At 38.3% G+C, this 19,123-nt stretch overlaps 2 protein-coding genes and 1 long non-coding RNA gene across 4 annotated transcripts; 2 read left to right on the top strand and 1 right to left on the bottom strand.

The window, feature by feature from the left end:
• Positions 1 to 256: 256 nt before the first annotated feature.
• LOC105357153 lies at positions 257 to 3,302 on the bottom strand. The gene is made up of 3 exons (XR_911180.3): positions 3,092 to 3,302; positions 2,211 to 2,375; positions 257 to 2,122 (listed from the first exon to the last, which is right to left on the bottom strand). It is a non-coding gene; the product is annotated as an uncharacterized LOC105357153 (long non-coding RNA).
• Positions 3,303 to 4,522: 1,220 nt separating this feature from the next.
• On the top strand, positions 4,523 to 15,309 carry cmtr1 (cap methyltransferase 1). 2 transcript variants are annotated; one of them, XM_004083483.4, is made up of 24 exons: positions 4,525 to 4,883; positions 5,486 to 5,587; positions 7,336 to 7,475; positions 7,775 to 7,933; positions 8,029 to 8,121; positions 8,207 to 8,278; positions 8,509 to 8,603; positions 9,048 to 9,120; positions 9,193 to 9,391; positions 9,469 to 9,587; positions 9,675 to 9,771; positions 9,864 to 9,996; positions 10,654 to 10,833; positions 10,920 to 10,976; positions 11,054 to 11,111; positions 11,214 to 11,282; positions 11,469 to 11,600; positions 12,195 to 12,320; positions 12,424 to 12,515; positions 12,912 to 12,980; positions 13,773 to 13,820; positions 13,941 to 14,053; positions 14,131 to 14,239; positions 14,380 to 15,309. In XM_004083483.4, exons 2-24 carry the CDS (start codon positions 5,491 to 5,493, stop codon positions 14,513 to 14,515), a joined length of 2,466 nt encoding a protein of 821 aa, XP_004083531.1. In that variant the 5' UTR covers positions 4,525 to 4,883; positions 5,486 to 5,490; the 3' UTR covers positions 14,516 to 15,309. The 2 variants fall into 2 exon arrangements, 1 of the variants encoding a protein (XP_004083531.1); XR_002293153.2 differs by lacking the exon at positions 14,380 to 15,309 and having other exon boundaries at positions 4,523 to 4,883; positions 13,773 to 13,830; positions 14,131 to 14,147.
• Positions 15,310 to 15,997: 688 nt separating this feature from the next.
• Positions 15,998 to 18,886, top strand: LOC101163130 (heme-binding protein 2). The gene is made up of 5 exons (XM_023952836.1): positions 15,998 to 16,120; positions 16,261 to 16,391; positions 16,890 to 17,025; positions 17,541 to 17,721; positions 17,841 to 18,886. Exons 2-5 carry the CDS (start codon positions 16,317 to 16,319, stop codon positions 18,025 to 18,027), a joined length of 579 nt encoding a protein of 192 aa, XP_023808604.1. The 5' UTR covers positions 15,998 to 16,120; positions 16,261 to 16,316; the 3' UTR covers positions 18,028 to 18,886.
• Positions 18,887 to 19,123: the final 237 nt, after the last annotated feature.

The raw sequence follows: 19,123 nt of genomic DNA, 5'->3' as shown, positions 1-19,123 counted from the left end.
CATTAGATTGGGTACTACTGAAAAAAGAACGTCAAACCCTTTCTGGCTCTGAAAACAAAAATGTATCTGTGCTGACATCTAGTGCAAGCAATGGGCAAACCTATTTTCCCTTTAATTATATTGTATTGAAATGTGCTGCCTCTTGGCCAGGACTCCCTTGGAAAAGAGGTTTTTAATCTCAATGGGACTTCCTGGTTAAGTAAAGGTTTAATAAAAAAAAAATCAACTTTCTACCAAAAAAATCTCACACCCAAACCAAGGTTTGACCGCTTTATTAATATTTACAGAAAAGTTACATTAAAAACAAACATTCATATGATATGAAAGCCTTCATCAGTTCTAAAAAATTATAATAATTTTCTGTAATGGTACTGAAAAATATTTTTTAAGCTTACATGAACATTAACATGATAAGCATCGACAAAGCAAACGTTACAATCTCACAATGCAGTATTTTTCTTCCTCACGGTGATGTTAGGACATCCCATGTCCTAAATCCACCATTTTCTGACAGTAAGCAATTAATAATTTCATTTAAATCCTTAAAAGCATAATGAAATCATTGATTAAATATGTCCAACATCTTATAGCTTCAAAAATATCCTAAATGCGTTTGTTGATGTGCATCCCTGACCTTTAAAAGTGAGCAGGTCTCAAAATAAGACTTTTATCTTAAGAGGATCAAGAGGGGATTAATACATCACTGCTCTTGTCTTGTGACCTGTTTTTATCTTTCCTAATTATTCTCTTGTCATAAACTTTCATTGCTTTTTCAGGGATGGGGCAAAACAACCGCTTTTTTTAAACTTTACATAATACATTCATGTGCTGTCAAAGTTGTTTTACTTCATATAAAGTCACAGTGCAAATTAAAAATACAGCGTGTTAGGAGACCAAGGTGGTCATTTATCTAACAGCATTTTAACTGATGACAAGTGTGTGCAACTGGGAGAGATCCGGGTGGATTCACATGTTGATCCAGATGGTGTCCAGGGTGGCTGTCCTGGCCCCTGTGCCTGACAACATCACAGCAGTGCTGCGCGTCTATCCAGCTGGATGTCACCCAGTCCAGCTCACAACACAAGCTGGTCGCACACCATGTCCTGGATTACTAATCTCATACAGCATCCAAGTGACACGTGCATGTTTATTTACAGATATTGTACAAAAAAAGTGCAAAAGTTGCTTTTCTCATATCTTTATGTGTTCTTTTTAATATTTTTCTCGAGATTCTCGCGTTTCTAAATGACCCTCCTAAAGCAGAAAAGAAAATGACTTCAGTTACATAATGAAAATGACCAAAGCACCAAAGGAGAAGCAGGGGATGATTAAAAGATGAAGGATTTTGGAGCAGATTCCCTGATGCTGGCTCAGCTATCTTTACGGAGCTGACGCACTCGAGAAAATTACTAAAATGTGATGAATTTCGCAAGTAAATACTTGTTCGGGGCCAATATACTCCCATGATAAGGCACGGGGTAAGGAGGGGTGGGACATGTGGTCCAAGTGCAACATCTGTCAGGTTCAAAAAGAAACAGCTGCCTTTCTGCTGAACGTTAAATACAAATACTCCAATTTCTTAACAGAGGAGGTATAAGTAGGAGCTCTTTCAGATTTTACACACCCTTAAGGCAACAACTTCCTCAACTCACACAATAAAATACAAGAACGGACATGACTTTGAACCTGAACCACATGAACGGGATTAAAATCCCACACGGGAATCTGAAAGCATCACTTCTATTAGTTTTGGATGTATTTTCTGCCTTGAGTTTCAGTTTTAAGATCTTACAACCTAATTTAAAATTAAGCTAAACAACAAGCAGCTTAGCTGAGAGTAAAAAGTTTAACATCCTGGAATCTCCACTGATGTCGGCAACTTACAAAAGCCAGGAAAGATGTAGCATTTGTCAAAAACAGCTGAAGTAAATACATGTAAAGAAGAATAAAAAAGCCTCCATCTCTCGTCTCATCTGAAGAGGTTCCTTGATGGCTTGTAGTGCAGTGTGAGTTGGCGGGAGCTGTAGCCAGACACGCCAACCCCTATGAGGCCGAGCAGGATGGCCATGCACGGCGTGGCAGGACCGTCGCGGCTCTGCAGTACAGTCTGAGCTGCCTGAGTCTGAAAGAAGAATCAAGGTCAGGTCAGTACTTTGTGCTTTTGTTTTGGAAGTAACTGCATTGTTAGAGACTCGACTGTGGCCACACACCTGTCTCATGCCAGCAAGGGTCTTTCCAAAAGGGAAGAGCCTTGCTAAAATTTCCATTTTTGTCAAGTTTGAGGTCATATTCAACCAACCCATGGCTTTTTCTTTGTTTCAGTTGGGCCAGGATTTGAAGTCATCTTAGAGTTTAGCATCAATCCAAGACATGACCTAAAGCCAGATGCAAATTCAGTTATTTCTAAACTTTTTTACCAACATCTTGCAGAATAAGGTTTAAATTCTGTTTGAAAGGTGAACATTTTTCATTACTAAAGGAAATTATTACAATGAAAAATAAAATTTTAGTTTTTTCTTGATCCGTGATTGGATCATTATTATTACAAATCTTCCTATTAGTCAATAAAAACCAATAAAAGCTTAATGTTCCTGTGCAGAAATAACTCAAGGAACTTTTGTGTAATTAGTTTTTTAATTTTGAACTCGAATCAATAAACTCAGACAAGGATATTTTGCAAGGAGTAAACACACTCCCATTTCAAAATGTTGACAACGTTGTTTATAAAAGTCGGACAAGTCTCTGCATTTGCATTATGATTGGTTTTTGTTCAGGACATCCAAAGGCCATTCATCTCAAAGGTGAAACAGCTTAGGCTTACATCCTTATGAGGTTGCTGAAATCTCCCATCGGTTATGTTGTTTTTCTGCCAGAGTTCAATTTAAGGTCTCACTTGAAGTGACAATACTGTTTTTGTGAAACATCAAATTCCATTGAAAAAAGATTGATGGTCAAGGCAAAATAAATAAAATAAATAAATAAAACATTTTTTAATGATAAATGCTGAATTTATTCTGCTGCTCCACTACTATATATCTTTCATAATGAATAATCAGCAAACATAAAAGACACCAAACAGCCTCTTACCAACCTGAAGGTATCTAATATATCCAGGGGTTAGTCGAGGGATGCGGAAAAACATTTTTCTGTCACACAGCTTTGTCCCTTTTGCTTCAATTTCTCTGGAGCCTCCTGTTTAGTCCAACGCTCACCGGTTTCCAGAGACACGACTCACCCAGGTACCAACTCACACCTGCACTGAGCTCCTCTGAGGGAATCTAATCTCTACAGTAATATATAAAGCCTTGGCTTTGTTGTGTAAGATGATCACATGGCACATCTGTGTCTTTGTGCGCACCTCTATTTATGTCAGCACTGGATTAGCAAAGTCACTGCAGGTCCATTGGATTAAACTTGTGAGACGTCCTCTGAAGTCTTTTGACAATCACTTATGAGAGGAAGAAACACATCATCTCCTCAAAGGATGTCAAACATGAGCCTTATGACGTCTGCTAGGTCAGTCTAAAGTAGTTTTATCAATTACAAGTGATTAAAGGTTGTCTGTGGCAGCGGTATATAGGATTCTGGCACAGGCGTCTGCTGGCACAAAGAAAAGGGAACATTTAAAAGCCTATTTTCTGACCTGCATGTCATCTGATTCTAGTTTCGACAATTACATGATAGCCTCACTTGAAATAATACTACAAAACTGTAAAAACTTCCAATCTTATAGCAACACAAATTAGGCTTCTCACAACAATTAACAAAAGGCCAGATCTTTTTTGTAAATAAGAAATTCTTCTTTAACATATCTACCTGGGTAAATAAAATGTGGAATCATCTAATTTTTTTGTGTTCTTTTATTATTTATCTTTACTGTTTTGTAAGATGTTCTATAAAAGTCCTGAAATAATCAAAAAGTCTGCTTTACATTTATCATGTGTAAACATCTAATTTGAATAATTAAAATTAGGGAAGTGCTTATTCTAAATAGGTATTACAGCTTTACAGCATCAACTTTCAATATTAACAAAAGGTGGGAATGGTTCAAATACAGTGTTCAAAGCAGGATATTCTACACTGTAACTACCTTTTTCACTTCAAGACAGTGTGAAATCAAGACACCTATGTAAATAATAATATTTCAAAAAGAAAATGGGCCAAGAAAAGAAGACAATGTTTGTTACTTTTGGGATTTTTTTTTATTGAATTGTTTATTTATTGAATTTGTTCTGTTTCTCTATCCTCGTCTGTTTCTCATAAGTAATTTGTCACCAAAGGGTCTACATCATTAGTAATAAAATAGGCAATAAAATTATCTTTATATCAATCTAATTCTAACCATGATGATAGCTAAAGTAAATGTTCTATTTAATTCAAAAACAAAAAAAGTTTGACTTACATAAATATTGAATGGAAAAAAAAACAGAAATTCAAAATAACAATAATAGAATTTGATTGTTTACTTCTCAAAAGTTAAACTGTTGAACCGGCACTTGAGTCGACAGCCCGTGATGTCATCACCGAGCGTCGTCAGATTGAAGGACCCCTGTATGCAGCTGGCTAGCCGTTAGCTTACTGGTCTTGTAAACACTATTCTTCTACAAAGGTTTAGTGCAAATAAAAATGTAACGCAACTTTTTGAAAGCATCAGTGGACGCGAGAATTTATGGCCTTGTTTTCTATCAGAAGAGCAGGGGTTTCTGTGAGAGCGCTGGAAAAACAAACACTTTCCTAACGTCCAAGCTGCGCAGTTTCGTTTCTGCGGAAACATCGACGGCCCGACCCAGGAGTTTATTCACTGAAACCGGAATATTCCGCTCAAATAAGTTTTTAAAACTGACATGGGCCTGACTACAATATATCTGTGTCGCAACAAATAGGTAACGCTTCTGTATTGGATCTTTTTAAATGTATTTTCTAATTGATAAGCCTTAAGCCAAATTGAGTAGAAAAACAAATAAAAAAACTGTACCTTTGTTTATTTATTTTTATTTTTTAAAATTCATTTATTATAATTTTTTTGCATTATATGTATGCTTTAAGTATGTTAAAACAGAGGGAGCGTCGCAACAACGTCCAGTGTATCCTCATTCACGCTAAAGTTAACTAATCTGGACCAGTCAGTCAGTAAAGAAATTCCCACATATATCGTTTTGTGTAAATATACTTTAACATGTCCTACATGTCTATTTTAGAGATGTTCTTTTTTCTAACTAGATCAGCTTAAAAGTTATAGACCCTATAGGGAAAAACCTCATGCAGATTCTGATTTTCACAGAAGCAAATCACCTTAACCACAGTTTAAAAGAACATAAGCAAAACAACTGAATATAGTATAAATATTGCAAACATGTGTTTTCCAGTTTGTTACAATAAAGTTATAATATAAAATCTCTTCAAATGACGTGCTTCCAATGTCTTTTCGGTTGAGGGTAATGTTTGATCAATCTTGTTTCTCTTTTCTGATCCCTCTTTTTTTTAGTCACGATGAAAAGAAGAAACGATGCAACGCTTACTCTGCTGCATGGGAAAAAGAGATGTCTCGATGACAGCAGTTCAGATGAAGAGTCACAACCCACTCAAGGTAAACACGTTATTTATTTGACTACAAAAAAGCAGGAATCCTAATTTCTAACAAATATTTGCTTAGCATTCAAATGGATATTTGTGCTCATGCATTTATCTGCTTTTTAACATTTGTGGAAACATGGCAGACCTGTAGAGTTAAGTTATTTTTTAAACATAATCCTTACAAGTTGATCAGGGGAAATCCTCTAAGGAAATTGTTTACGTTATCTTAGTCCTTACTTTGATAAATCGTTTTTACTTGGAACGTCATTTGGAATGAGGAAACGCGATGAGGAGGCTTGGTGGAAGGAAGTTCAGGAGTGTGTGTATAGGAAAAGGTTAGTTAGAAGAAGTGCCGTACTGAAAAGACAGCAGACATGGAGATGCAGCACAAGGTGGAGCTGACCAAACAAGGAGCGTATGAAGACTTGTACAATAGGTTAGATACCAAGGAGGGAGAGGTTCAGATGACCAAGGACAGGAATGGAAGTGTGTAGACAAGAAGTAGCAAAGATCAGTAAGGATGAAGGGAGGAAGACATTGAAAAGGATGAAGAGTACAAAGGCATATGGTACCTTTTTTTTTTTCCTTTGTTAAGAAGCAGGGAGACATAGACTTGTGGAGACTACAAAGGAATAAAACTAAAATGTCACACAACAAAGTTATGAGAAACAGTAGTGGAAGCTAAGCTGAGGTCAGAAGTGAGCAACAGTGTGGATTTATGTAGAAAAAGAAAACTGCAGATGACACATTTGCTTTCTAGAGAAGAACGGAAAAGGAGCATTGTGTCTTTGTAGGTCTAGAAAAATCTATGAGGGGAGCTGTGGTTTGGATGAAGAAGCTTGGAGTAGCAGAGAAGTATGTTGGAGTTGTTCAGGACATGGATAAGAGCTGGAAGACAGTGGAGAGATGTCCAATAAGTGTGACAGAGGGGGAGGTCAGTTGCAGTGATCTGTATGTAAATGAAAGGAACTTAAGTGGGACAATGAGGTGACAGGGAGCAGAGGGGAAGAAAAGTTTGTAGGGTCACTAGTCCAAAACAACAGAGAGTGTGAGAAAGTGGGGAAGAGGCAAGCAGGTCGGAATAGGTGGAGGAAGGTTTCAGGTGTGATGAAAGAGTATAAGCAAGAATGAAATGCAAGGTGTAGAACTGGAGGCTGCAGAGCTGACGATGTGACGCTCTCTTTGGGACTGCCAAGGATGGGATGAATTAGTCAGAGGAAGAACTCCTGTTAGATGTTTTGCAAATAACTGCAAGAAGTAAACTGATATGGGTTGGACACGTTGAGAGGATGGGCAGTGATGACGTTAGTAAAGTGATGCCAGGAAGGAGGCCTAGAGGAAGACCAAAGGTGAGGTTCATGGATGTAGTGAAGCAGGACATGGGGGTTGTTAATGTGAAAAAATAAAGATGTAGAGAATAGGATTAGATGGCGGCAAAGGATGATGGCGGCAGTTGAAACACAAGGAAGTGTAAAGCACAAAGAATATAAAATATTAATATAAAAGGGGGCATCTCTGAACACTACGTCAAACCATAAGTGTGAGCAATATGTAAAAAACGTATTTTTTCTTTCTCAGGGAACCTCTGAAAAGCCATTAAATAAAAACAGACGATTCCTTTATTCATGTGTTAACCACTTGAACCTTTACAGACTCCTGGGAATTAGTGTGACATCTATTTTGCTTTTCTAATATTTCATGGCACATCAAACATTTCTAATGATCTGTTTCGTATATTCTAAATATTTTGAACATTTTTAGACGGCAGCCAAAATGAGTCCCTCAGTGACCCGGAGGATTACAGGCCAGGGTTATCCTCCCACCCTGTCTCACCCTCAGACGACCCAGATCAGAGCGCCTCAAAGTTTTCTATGTACAACAGCGTGTCACAGAAGCTCATGGTAAGAACTCACAAAAAGGGTCCAGGCCAGGTTTTCTGTTAGAACGTTTGTTCCAAAGAAACTAAAAATAAAATGTGCTTCTGCTTTTGCTTTATTATGAGGTTTATCTTTGAATTTTTTAAGTTAAAGTTTGATAGTCTTAGTGTTTAATTAGATTGTTGTAGTTCAAAGTTACATTTCAAATTTAAATTCTTATGTATTTGAAATAGGTGGAAAACACTATCAAAAAGTTGTGATAACTTTAAATGAAAAAGAAATTCCAGGATAATTATCTGACCCTTAACTTCCTACATCTGTAGGCCAAGATGGGCTTCAGAGAGGGTGAAGGTCTGGGAAAGTTCGGCCAAGGACGTAAGGAGATCGTGGAGGCTTCCACCCAGCGTGGCAGAAGAGGTCTTGGTCTCACACTTCAGGGTTTCCAGGGAGAGCTTAACATTGACTGGAGGGACGAACCAGAGGTCAGCAAAAAAATGAAATATAATAAAATGAACCACTTTAAAGTTTTGGATCAAACATTATTCTTTATCTTTTCTGTTGTCGCTTGTTTGCGCAGCCCAGCGCCATAGAAACTGTGCAGTGGTTCCCAGAATGCTCCACAGAGATGCCAGACGCAGATGAGCTCAGAGACTGGATGACTCTGGGGCCGGTAAAATCATTGGCTCTGGGAGCAGCGTGAAGCCAAGCGCCCTCAGTGCTCCGATTTAAACAAGTCCTGCTTTTTGTCTCTGCAGAGAAAACTGAAGATAGAAGATGAAACTGAGTTTTGTGCTGAAGATCTCCTGCACACTCTTCTGAGATGCAAGGTTGGTCTAAAAGCAAAAACCTTCGTTTGAACTGTTGCCTCCATTTAATAAGTTTAACAGAACAAAAGGTTTAAGTTCAACCAAATTTTGGTTTTTCCAAGCCTAATCTAATTTTAAACCTAAAATGTGCTTTTTCTTTTTAAAGAGATGTTACAGATTCTCTTGAGGCTCCTCTCATGGGTCACATTTTTGGGTTTCTTTTTGTCTCTTGGTTTGCGTTAATTTGTCAGACCGTGTTTGATGACTTGGAGGGGGAGGAGATGAGACGAGCACGGACACGCTCCAACCCTTATGAGACCATCAGGGGAGGCATCTTCCTCAACAGGTCAGTGTTTTAGAGGTACATCCTTCCCTCACTATATCGCCGTTCCTTTTTTTGCCGTATTGTTTTTAGTACAAATCTGCATGCCCCTTTATTTTTCAGTGCATTGTTTTCTGCGTCCTGGTCTATGAAGGTTTAGACTTTGAAATCAAGAGAGAAAGGTCTGATGTTAAAAATGTTCCTGTCTGTGTGAGAAAAGTGGATAAAGTGTGTAGTGAGGAGTTTTACAGCCTTAAACATCCGTAGTCCTACTTCACGGGTTACTTTTAAGATGTAACTCCCGTGTTAAACGAGGGACTAAAGATGAGAACAGAGCGAACATTTGAACCAACGATTGATTGATTTTCCACATTTAATCACAGAGACGTTCTTTAATGGATACATAGTGGAGTGGAGCTCTAACGTTTGTGAAGAATTTCAACATTTATTGAATGGTTGTGTGTTTAGAGCAGCCATGAAGATGGCCAACATCGACCACTGCTTTGACAACATGTTCACCAACCCAAAGGACGGTCAGGGGGTGAGTGGGATCTGCCGTGTGGTGAACTGTCCTGGGGTGCCGCCCACCGAGGTAAAGCCTCTCGTTGTGTAGAGACCCTTGACGAAGGACCGTGAAGGCGAGCTGTTGTACTTCGGTGACGTCTGCGCGGGGCCTGGAGGCTTTTCCGAGTACATCCTGTGGAAGAGACGCTGGCACGCCAAGGGTTTTGGAATGACGTTGAAAGGACCTTGCGACTTCAAGCTGGAGGATTTCTATGCGGCTCCTAGCGAGTTGTTTGAGCCTTACTATGGTAGTGTAAAAAACTTGTAGGTATAGGAATAAATGTGATAAATGATTGAGTAAACCCCTGATCACCGTGTGTCTCAGGTGAGGGAGGAGTAGACGGGGACGGTGACATTACTCGGCCCGAAAACATCACTGCGTTCCGCAACTTTGTCATGGAAAGTACAGAGAGGAGGGGGCTGCACTTCATCATGGCCGATGGGGTAACTTCTGGTTTGCTTCAGAGCATCTAAATATCCAGAAAAAGATTTTTTTTCCCAATTATTTGGGTTTTTCTTTGGCTCTTTTAGGGTTTCTCTGTTGAAGGTCAAGAAAACCTCCAGGAGATCCTGAGCAAACAGCTGCTGCTCTGCCAGTTCCTCACTGCTCTTTCCACTCTAAGGACAGGTACTGGGCATTCATGTCAGGTCTTTGGTTATGGGATCCGTGTACATTTGCGCTTCAACTGTTATCTTGTGTGTTTTTATTTCACTGTTTAGGTGGTCATTTTGTCTGTAAGACATTTGACCTCTTCACACCCTTCAGTGTGGGTTTGGTCTACCTCCTCTACCTCTGCTTTGACAGGATCTCCCTGTTCAAACCCGTCACCAGCAGACCAGCAAACTCTGAGCGGTGAGCAACATCAAACAATTTTAACTCCCCGAGAAGATCAATGTGACTATATTCTCAAAGCAAATTTGTCTTTAGCGATTTACTGTTTGTCAAATAGTCTTTAGCTCATTTGTGACATAGAAAATACACCGGGAGGACAACAAGCTCCCTCCCCCAAGGTCTCAGCAACAGGGACGGGAAAGGGGGACGGGATTGCTCGGTGCCAAAGGTCCCGCCCGCAACTCGGAGACGGATTTCTAATGAATTACTGCAGCTCTGTAGAAACTATTTTCTAGAAAACAACAAGCTTTTTTTTTTCTTCCGGCCAAAAACGACATGACCCTAGTTAAAAGGCCAATCGGGAGCGCGTTTAAAACATCACATTTGTGGACAGTCATAGCTGTAAAATGCTGCTTTTTCAAGCACTAAAGATGCTTTTTAAGAATCAAGCTATAATATTTTATCATTTATATCACTGTATTTGCTGTGATGAGCAGCCACAGTGTTTTTTTTACACTTTGATTCTTTTAAACCATAACATGTTTGTTCTAAGGAGCTTTTATCTGGAATTTCATTACCTCAAACTGTTTCCTTAACTCAGATTATAAAGGAGTTTTTTATTTTTTTAAGGAATAGCCCCTAAGCGGAGCTGCTGATGTCTCCTGTTGTCACCTGCAGGTACATCGTGTGTCGCAGTCTGAAACCCGGTTCAGGCGCCGTCAAAGATTACATGTTCAAAGTTAACATTAAACTCAACCAACTGCGCAACACCGACTCAGACGTGACCGACGTGGTGCCTCTACATATCGTAAAGGACGACCCAGACTTTTACCAGTTCATGGTCAACTCAAATGAGAGGCACAAACACATTTTCTATTGAAAAATGTTTTTTGTATATCTCACAGCAGAAGAAAACAAAATTCCCTTTTTGTCCTCTGTTGCAGCTTCTGTGCAGTCCAGATTAAGGCCTTGGCAAAGATCCACGCGTTTGTCGTAGAACCGTAAGTGTCACACCTCAACTCAACTACAGTTTGGACATTTCTCTGTAACTCTGCTGCACATCTGCTCTGTTTTTCAGGACGCTCTCAGAGCCAAAGCAGGCTGACATACGGAAGGAGTGCTTGAAGCTTTGGGGAGTAAGTGGAGAAACTCTTGACAAGAAAATCTGGCAGATTTTCTATTTCCTCGCATGATGTATATTAAAGACTTTAGGGCTTAAAATGTTTGTGTGTTTTCAGGTTCCAGACAAGGCCAGAGTGGCTCCTTCTTCATCAGACCCAAAGTCAAAGTTTTATGAGCTCACTGAGGTCAGACAAGTTGGTTTAGCAGCATTTCACTGAACATACATCTTATTTTAAGCTGTAAACTGAACTGAACTACCCGTAAATGCATTTAACTGATCTTTCCTGTAATGTTGGATGGAGGGATGTTGAGGATTTTGTTTCAACGTTCAGCCTCTGTGCCTGACTCTCTGTTCATCTGTTGCATCTCAGAATGCAGATGTGAATCTGTTCCAGTCTAAGCTCACCCCGCTCAACTCCAGCACACTGGAGAAGCTGCGTCCCATCCTGGACCACAGGTGCATTGTTGGAGGAGGAGAGCAGATCTTTCTTCTTGCAATGGGGGTGAGTTTTCAAAGACCTCCTTTCTGGGTCTCGCAAGCAGATCTGGCAAATGTGATTCCAGCTACATGAAGTAATTAAATAGATATAATAAAAGGATTTAGAGGAAAAATGATATGAATACAACCATCAAAATGCAGAGTTCAGCTGATGTTTTCTTTAATAGACCCCATAATGACCAAATGCAAGAAACGTTGTTTATATAGCACTTCATCATCATTTGGGTGCCTAGGTGTTTTACAATAATAAAAGAGATAAAAGGAAAATTAAACACAAAACATTCAAAACAACAGTAGAAATTACAAAAGGCAGTACAAAGAATTAAAAGACAGAAAAATAATTACAAAAAGAAAACAAGATGAATATTAAACGCAATATTAAAAAACATTCTAAAAGATAAGTCTTTAAGAAAGCTATAAATGCTTATATTTAGCTTTGTGATGGCAAATACGGTGTAAACCCCGCTTCCTTCCAGTGGAAACAGATTTATTGCAGACCTGAGTTAATTTTTCATTTTCCTAGAATATGATCAAATATGGAGCTTTAGGCTTCAGAGAACCTTTTTTTGGCATTCGACCTTGTATTGAAATGTTGCAGAAGTCTCAGATTTACACGTGGAACGGCAAGATGCCTCTACGATGGAAGAAGATGGAGAATTTTAAGCTGGAGCTGCCAAGAGATACACTTCTGAGTGTGGAGATTGTCCAGGAGCTGAAGGGGGAGGTAAGATGGAGCCTATAGAGAAGGAAAACTGCTGCTTTGGCATGTTAGGGTTTGAGATCTACTGTAGTTTTTATGTGACTGACTTCCTCCATGTGTTTCTCAGGGCAAGGCTCAGCGCAGAATCAATGCTGTTCATCTTATGGATGCACTGATACTGAATGGCACCGACGTCAGAGATCGGCACTTCAATCAGCGGTAACAAATTAATTTTCAAAAAAAGTCCAAAATCCAGGGCCATGGAAAGTCTTTGCCAAAAACTAGTGTACTTGACTGGCAAACATAGACCATATTGCATTGCAGTTGAACGATCCTCCAAGTTTTTATCATCAGAACAGAGTGGATTCATAAATAATTTTCATAAAATGTTCATATTTATTTGGTTTTTACTTCGGCAAATGGTAATGTCATTTTTGGTATTTTAAAAATAAAAAAATGTAGAGAAAAAGCGTGTGAATTCAATCAAAATCTAGGACACTGGATATTCTTGAACGATACAGTCTTTTTAGGGGTTAGAGAGTAGTGAGTGAATTGGGATACGGCCTAAATGGATTTTCTTTTTCACTTTAAATCCACATATTTTGTATTTCCCAGGATCCAAATGGCTGAGAAGTTTGTGAAGGCTGTGGCCAAACCCAGCAGACCAGACATGAACCCCATCAGGTATTCACTGAACTAAAGGTTTCTTTCATGCTTCCTTATTTAAGGACAGAGGAATTGCCAAATTGTAATATCTTCTTGTTTTTCATTCTTTTCTAAAGTTTTCTTCCACATGTTCAGGCCTAAAGGTGGAAAACCACTGTACTTGGTTCTTTCTATAGCTGCTGTATTTCAGAAACGCTGGTAGACGATTTTAGTTTGAGATTAAACACCTTAAGCATCACCTGTCATAAAAGCTGTCTGATCTGGTCAGTTAGTTATCATGGAATTGTGGTTGTAAAAGTAATTTTATTACTTTACGAGTGTCACCAAAAGTCATTTAAACTTCCCTTTAAACATGAGAGAGATCGCCATGAACTCTTAGATCAAATACTTTCTCAGAATTCACTTCCTGATCCTGAACTCAATCACTATTCAGTTGCCTCAAAAACATTTTTTAATCAAATTAATTATCTTGTTATGACTCATTTTTGTAAAAATACCTGTTGTGCTAAAAAAGATGAACACTCTAATGTAAAAAAAAAAAAAGTCAGAAAACATCCCAAGATGTTTCAAATAAAATTTGTATTTATTGAGTTTAAACCTTTGTGGCAGAATTTTTGAATAAATTCTGACAAAAATATAGAATTAATATTCAACTCCAAAGAAAAATTGTGTTTGCGGCGAGTCCATCACCTTTACAGAAAAGGTATTTTTGAATAAAAATGTGGAAAGAGATGGTTATTGCAGTAAAATATTTATAATGTATGGGAACTGAATTGGTAAAAACACCTTTTTTTAATCTTTTTTTTTTAGAGTGAAGGAAGTTTACCGGCTAGAGGAAATGGAAAAAATCTTTGTCAGGTAAATTTAGGTATTAGCCTGTTTAACCTGTACACATGTTCACAGATTGATCCTTCTTTTAATCGGCAATGCTGTTTTTATTGTTATAAAAATAATTTGTCTCGAATCTTTTGAGTTTAGGTTAGAAATGAAGGTAACGAAGAGTTCCGGAGGCGTCCCCCGACTGTCGTACACCGGCAGAGATGATCGTCACTTCCTTCCCACAGGCCTCTACATCGTTAAGACCGTCAACGGTTTGTACATCTGCGCTCCATCTGCAGAATACCTCAAGGGGTTTAAACCTCATTCTTTTCTGTTCATTCCCTTGCAGAACCGTGGACGATGGCGTACAGTAAAAACTCCAAGAAGAAGTTCTTTTATAACAAAACTACAAAAGAATCAACCTACGATATGCCGCCAAACTCTGCAGCTCCTTTCCAGTGCGTCTCCCTCTCTATACTGTCAATGTATTTGTTTTAAATTAGCCTTTACATTGCAACAAGCAGACGTGGGAGGAATATAATAAAGCATAAATCACTGATTATTTAACTGAATGAAGCTTTTTTTTCCTCTTTTTCAGCATTTGCCATTCTGAGTGTCTCTTCTGGGCCTGGGTGGACGGCGTTATAGTTCACGACTCCCAAACCCGGATCGACCCAGAGAAACTGTCCAAAGATGAACTGCTGTCCTTCATCCACCAACATTACCACCCCTGAAGAAGAAGAAGGGCTTCTGGAGATGATTCACAGAAAGGACTGGTTATGGAGCACATAAGCCGTTGGAAAGCGAATCTGTTTCGTTTATTTTAATTTGACACCAAAAGCAGGAAAATTGGAAGAAAAAGTCAATTATCTGCATTTATTTAGCAGCTGTGACGCTCATTGAGCTTCTTCAGTAGACGTGAAGACTGCAGGAGTTTGAATCTGAAGTGGGGACTGGTTTGTTGCCCGCTGTAGCAGAGATATCTTTAAAAACCAGTCTGCCTTTTCACTTTTTCAACAAATCTTTGTGTGTATTGAACAAAAAGATCAAGAAAAAGCTGCTGTTGTTTCTGCTTTGCTGTGCATGTTCATGTAGACTCCTTTTTATTCTCTGGTTTTTCCGCCGTTTTCTTCTTGGTTGTGTGTTGATCATACTATTAACGGCAGGTAGGGTAATAAATACAATATGCAACAGTTTTTTGTTGTTTTTAGTGCCCTGTAGCTTGTTTTATACCTGCTGTTAGAGAAGTTTGTCTGTTTGAAGTGGACACAGATCCTTTTTCTTCACCTAAAACTAACAGACTTGTGAAAAAATGTTCCTGAACTCCGCAAACATCATGCTAAGCATCTTACTCAGCGTTTCAGTGCAGATGTGTCCTATCTAGACTCCATCTACTTTGAAAAGTGTGACTGACTTTTTTAATTTGGGAGTGGTCTTTAAATGTTTTCATGTTCACATGCTAGGTTTTAGCTTTAGTTGACCCCTCAGACTCTGATGTAAATAAAAATAAAACACCCAAATAAATGAATCCAGTTCCTGCAATATTTATAAAAGTGGTAAGAATGAATGCACGTAATAGGAACAAAAAACATTAGTCACCAAGATCTTTTTTATTTTTATTAGATTATAAAAACCTGGTTTTCCCGCGTTATTTTACAATGGTTTGGGGGAAGCTTTCTTTAATATTTCTACGGTTTATTAAATTTCCAATGTTTAAGAAAGTAAATCCTTTATTTATTTGAAGGTGATCATTTGGCTTTATTTTAACTGGATGGTATTTTATTTTAAGTCTAAGTTAGTTGAAAATACTTTAGATAAGCCTTTTTGATTAAATATGCCTATTTTTAGCATAAAACTTGATATTGTAAAGTAAGGGAAAAATTAAGAATATTGCTATTTTTACTTTTAATAGAAAATATTGTAAATAGATATACTTGCTGAATTTTTCTATTCTGCAAAAGTATTTGTTTAGTCAAAATCTGACGAAAGCCGATGGCTTTCAATCTAAAATGTCGGTTAAAAAAAAGGATCGTGGATTTAATTTCAAACAAAGAGTGAAGAGTGAAGCGGTAGAAATCAGATATGTTGCCCAACTAACTTTAAAAACCTCTTATAATATATATATTTTTTAATATATTCGAAAAAAAAGTTCATCCAGGAGTGTCATGATGTAATCTTGCTACGTAATTGGGGCTTTTATTGTGAAGTTTTTTATGTTTTAACCAATCAGATTGTGCCGTTGCATTCGCCCCCCCCCCTCCCTTGAAACCGGAAGTGTATTGCATAAAACACAAACAAGTGCAACACCCTGAAGCAACACGGCGCGCACTCATTTCCAGGTAATTTGGGCTAATTTGTCTTCGTTTTTCGTTTGTTTTGTAACCTAAAATGATTTTTAAGGTTAAGAATTACGTTAAATTAAACTGGTGCCTCATCGCATTTTTTTAACTCTATATATGTTATGTATACTTCACTGTAGCTCGGAAGCCTGAGTTATCATTTCACCTGTGAAATAAACAAAACAGCGGCTCCGTCATGCTCAGAGCTGTGGGACAAGTCTTATTCTCATCTGGACTGCAGAATCCCAAATTTACAGCAGGAGAGAAGAAGGTAAATATTTCACAATAATAAAGCTTTTGGGGCCTTTGACCTGCTGCTTTTTGTTTGCCTAAACTTTTTTTTTTTTTTTTGGAGCAATCAAGCAAAGAACTTAAGAGAAAAGTCAACAATAAAAAGTATACTGCTGTAACTTTGATTACACATTAACTGTTTATGTTTAGTAGTAATCCTCACATCTCGTGACTCTGCTAGAATCACCTATAATGTCATTTTTATTTTAAAGATGATTTTTCTTTCCTTTTTATCTGTATTGGTTGTACATTCTGTGTTTTTAAAAGCTTATATTACTTTTTATTATGACTACTACTTATATTGTAGATTTCTTTGCATCCTTTACAGTCTTTATCTGCTGTTTTAGATCTTAAAGTTTTTACTTATTTCATTAATATTGGTCATTTTTGAGACACAACAAAACAAAAGTTTTTATGATCGATTTATGTCACTACAATGATTAAAATCGTAAAGTGAATGGAGTTTTTTTGGTGCCAGGCACAGGACTATGAGATCCGCACCTACCATCCTGCAAAGTGGGTGAGCACCACCCTGAGTGGGATGCAGGGTGAAGAACACATCAAAACTGGCTTCCGCAGACTCTTCAACTATATTCAGGGCAACAATAAAAACAGTGAGTGTGTTTTATTTTTGACATCTGTTTACTTTTTTTTTTTTTCATGGTTTGTGGTGAACAAACTGCAGGATATTTAGTCATTTTGAACTTTTATTTTGCGAGTAAGCTGAATTTGAAGGGCCAAAAGAGTCTGACGTGTGTTGAGGTGAACTTCCAGGTGAATAAAAGCTGCCATATAACTTTAACATAGGAGTTAATGAATAAATGCAGCAGAAATCAGGCTTTAGCTCCTGCTCAGCAGTTTGCTGCAGCGCCTTTGTCCAACTCAGCAGTTTCCTGCAGCATTATTGATGGAGCATCTGCATCCTCTGTGCTCTTCACTCAGGCTTGGAGCAGAGGAACAGTTTAGCTGTTCAGTCCTCTTATTTTGTTCACGTGTCTCCAATTGATGCATTGGTTTTAATGCAGCGGCTGGAAGCTGCTTAGAAACCATATTTCTATAGCTCTTACACAATCTGGTCACATGCCCCTTCAGTGCTCTCCTGAGGGTAAATTTGCTGTTTGTGCTTTAGAGACAAAGGTGGATATGACGGCCCCCGTGACTTGCCATGTGGTCCCTGGGGCCGGACCGGCGTGCGAGTCTCAGTTCACCATCTCCTTCTACCTGCCAGAGGAGCATCAGGCCAACCCCCCTGAACCCAGCGAGGCTGGGGTTTTTGTGGAGGACAGAAAGGAGTTCACTGCCTACGTCAGGTGAAGAGCAACTCTCCTCTTTTTTTAATTTCTTTTTTTATTTTTATTTATTTATTTTTGGTGCAGGCGAACAACATCTTTCCATAAAGCTTGAAACAATATCGTCTCTGTTCTTCTAGGACTTATGGCGGATTCTCAAATGAAAACATGAAGCGAGAAGAACTGCTGAAACTTCTGGAGAGCTTGAAGAGGGATGGCGTCGAATTTGTCGACAAGCCGTACTACACGGCCGGCTATGACAGCCCCTTTAAACTGACCAACCGCAGGAACGAGGTGTGGGTCCTCAAGAACGCAGAGAACCAGTAGATAGAAGTCTGTCCTCCTCAACCGTGTGCAGCTGACATTTACTTACATCAAAGGAAATTGTTTGACCACTTTCAGATTCCAGAATTATTTAACATAAAAACGTTGCAAATTGTTCTGTAAATAAATGATTTAAATAAGGGAACAGTTAGATGCAATGTGGTGGGATGTCCAGCAGGGGGAGACAGTCAAGTGCATTTCTCTCACTAAGTGCCCTTTATTTTTACTCTACATAAACATTTTAAGAGCACTAACTTTTAGGGGTTGATACAGACATTTGAATAAAAAATGACTGACAGATTAATCAAAAATACTTATAATAAATACACTAGTTGTTTACATTGTCCTTTTTATATGACCCTCTGGTGTCTCTCAGGTTAAATTTAGCCAAATCATTGTTGGGGGTGCTAAAAATAAATTTTTTCAAAGAATTGCGTTGGGTTATGTTCAACAAGGAGATATTTTAGGAATGGGAGTAAAGATTTATTTGCGTTACAGAAAAAATGTGCATAAAATAATTCCACGATCTTTGATGTTTTGTGTGAACTTGGACCCTGGATGTATAAATGGAACTTTAACTTTAAATGGAACAGCTAATGGAACTTTAACTTTTAATGTTTTTGGTTTTGTTATTTTGCTCTTTTGCTGACCTCAGTTTAACCTCCAAACCAACTGGTTGTTGTGAGTTTGTGAAGAGCAAATAAGAAAAAAAAAATGCTTTCAATTGAAACAATCTGCTTTAAAGGGATGCTACGATACTGCTTTAACAAAAGAGACCAATGATTTTTTTATGGTTTAAGTGGGTTCTAACTATAAAAATGTTTTGTTTAATAAACAATAAACAGGTTCCCAGACAGATGAATGTTCTGAACATTTATTCCTTCAATCCTGACTCACCTTTTTGGCTCCATGTGGAAAACTTCCCATTCAGCGCCACGGTTTGAGTGTTTTGACCTTTCTGTGGCCAAATGAGATCCTCTTCTTTATCCACCGTGACCCCCCCCCCCTCCTCCTCCTCCTTTTCGCTTGTCCCCGTCAGTCTGCTGAGTCAGTCGTTTTTTTTTTTTCGGTTGGAGGATTGCTCCAAATATCATGTTCA

The sequence above is a fragment of the Oryzias latipes genome, chromosome 24 (assembly GCF_002234675.1).
Source record: "Oryzias latipes chromosome 24, ASM223467v1".
NCBI lineage: Eukaryota > Metazoa > Chordata > Actinopteri > Beloniformes > Adrianichthyidae > Oryzias > Oryzias latipes.
This window is presented reverse-complemented; position numbering and strand designations above follow the sequence as displayed.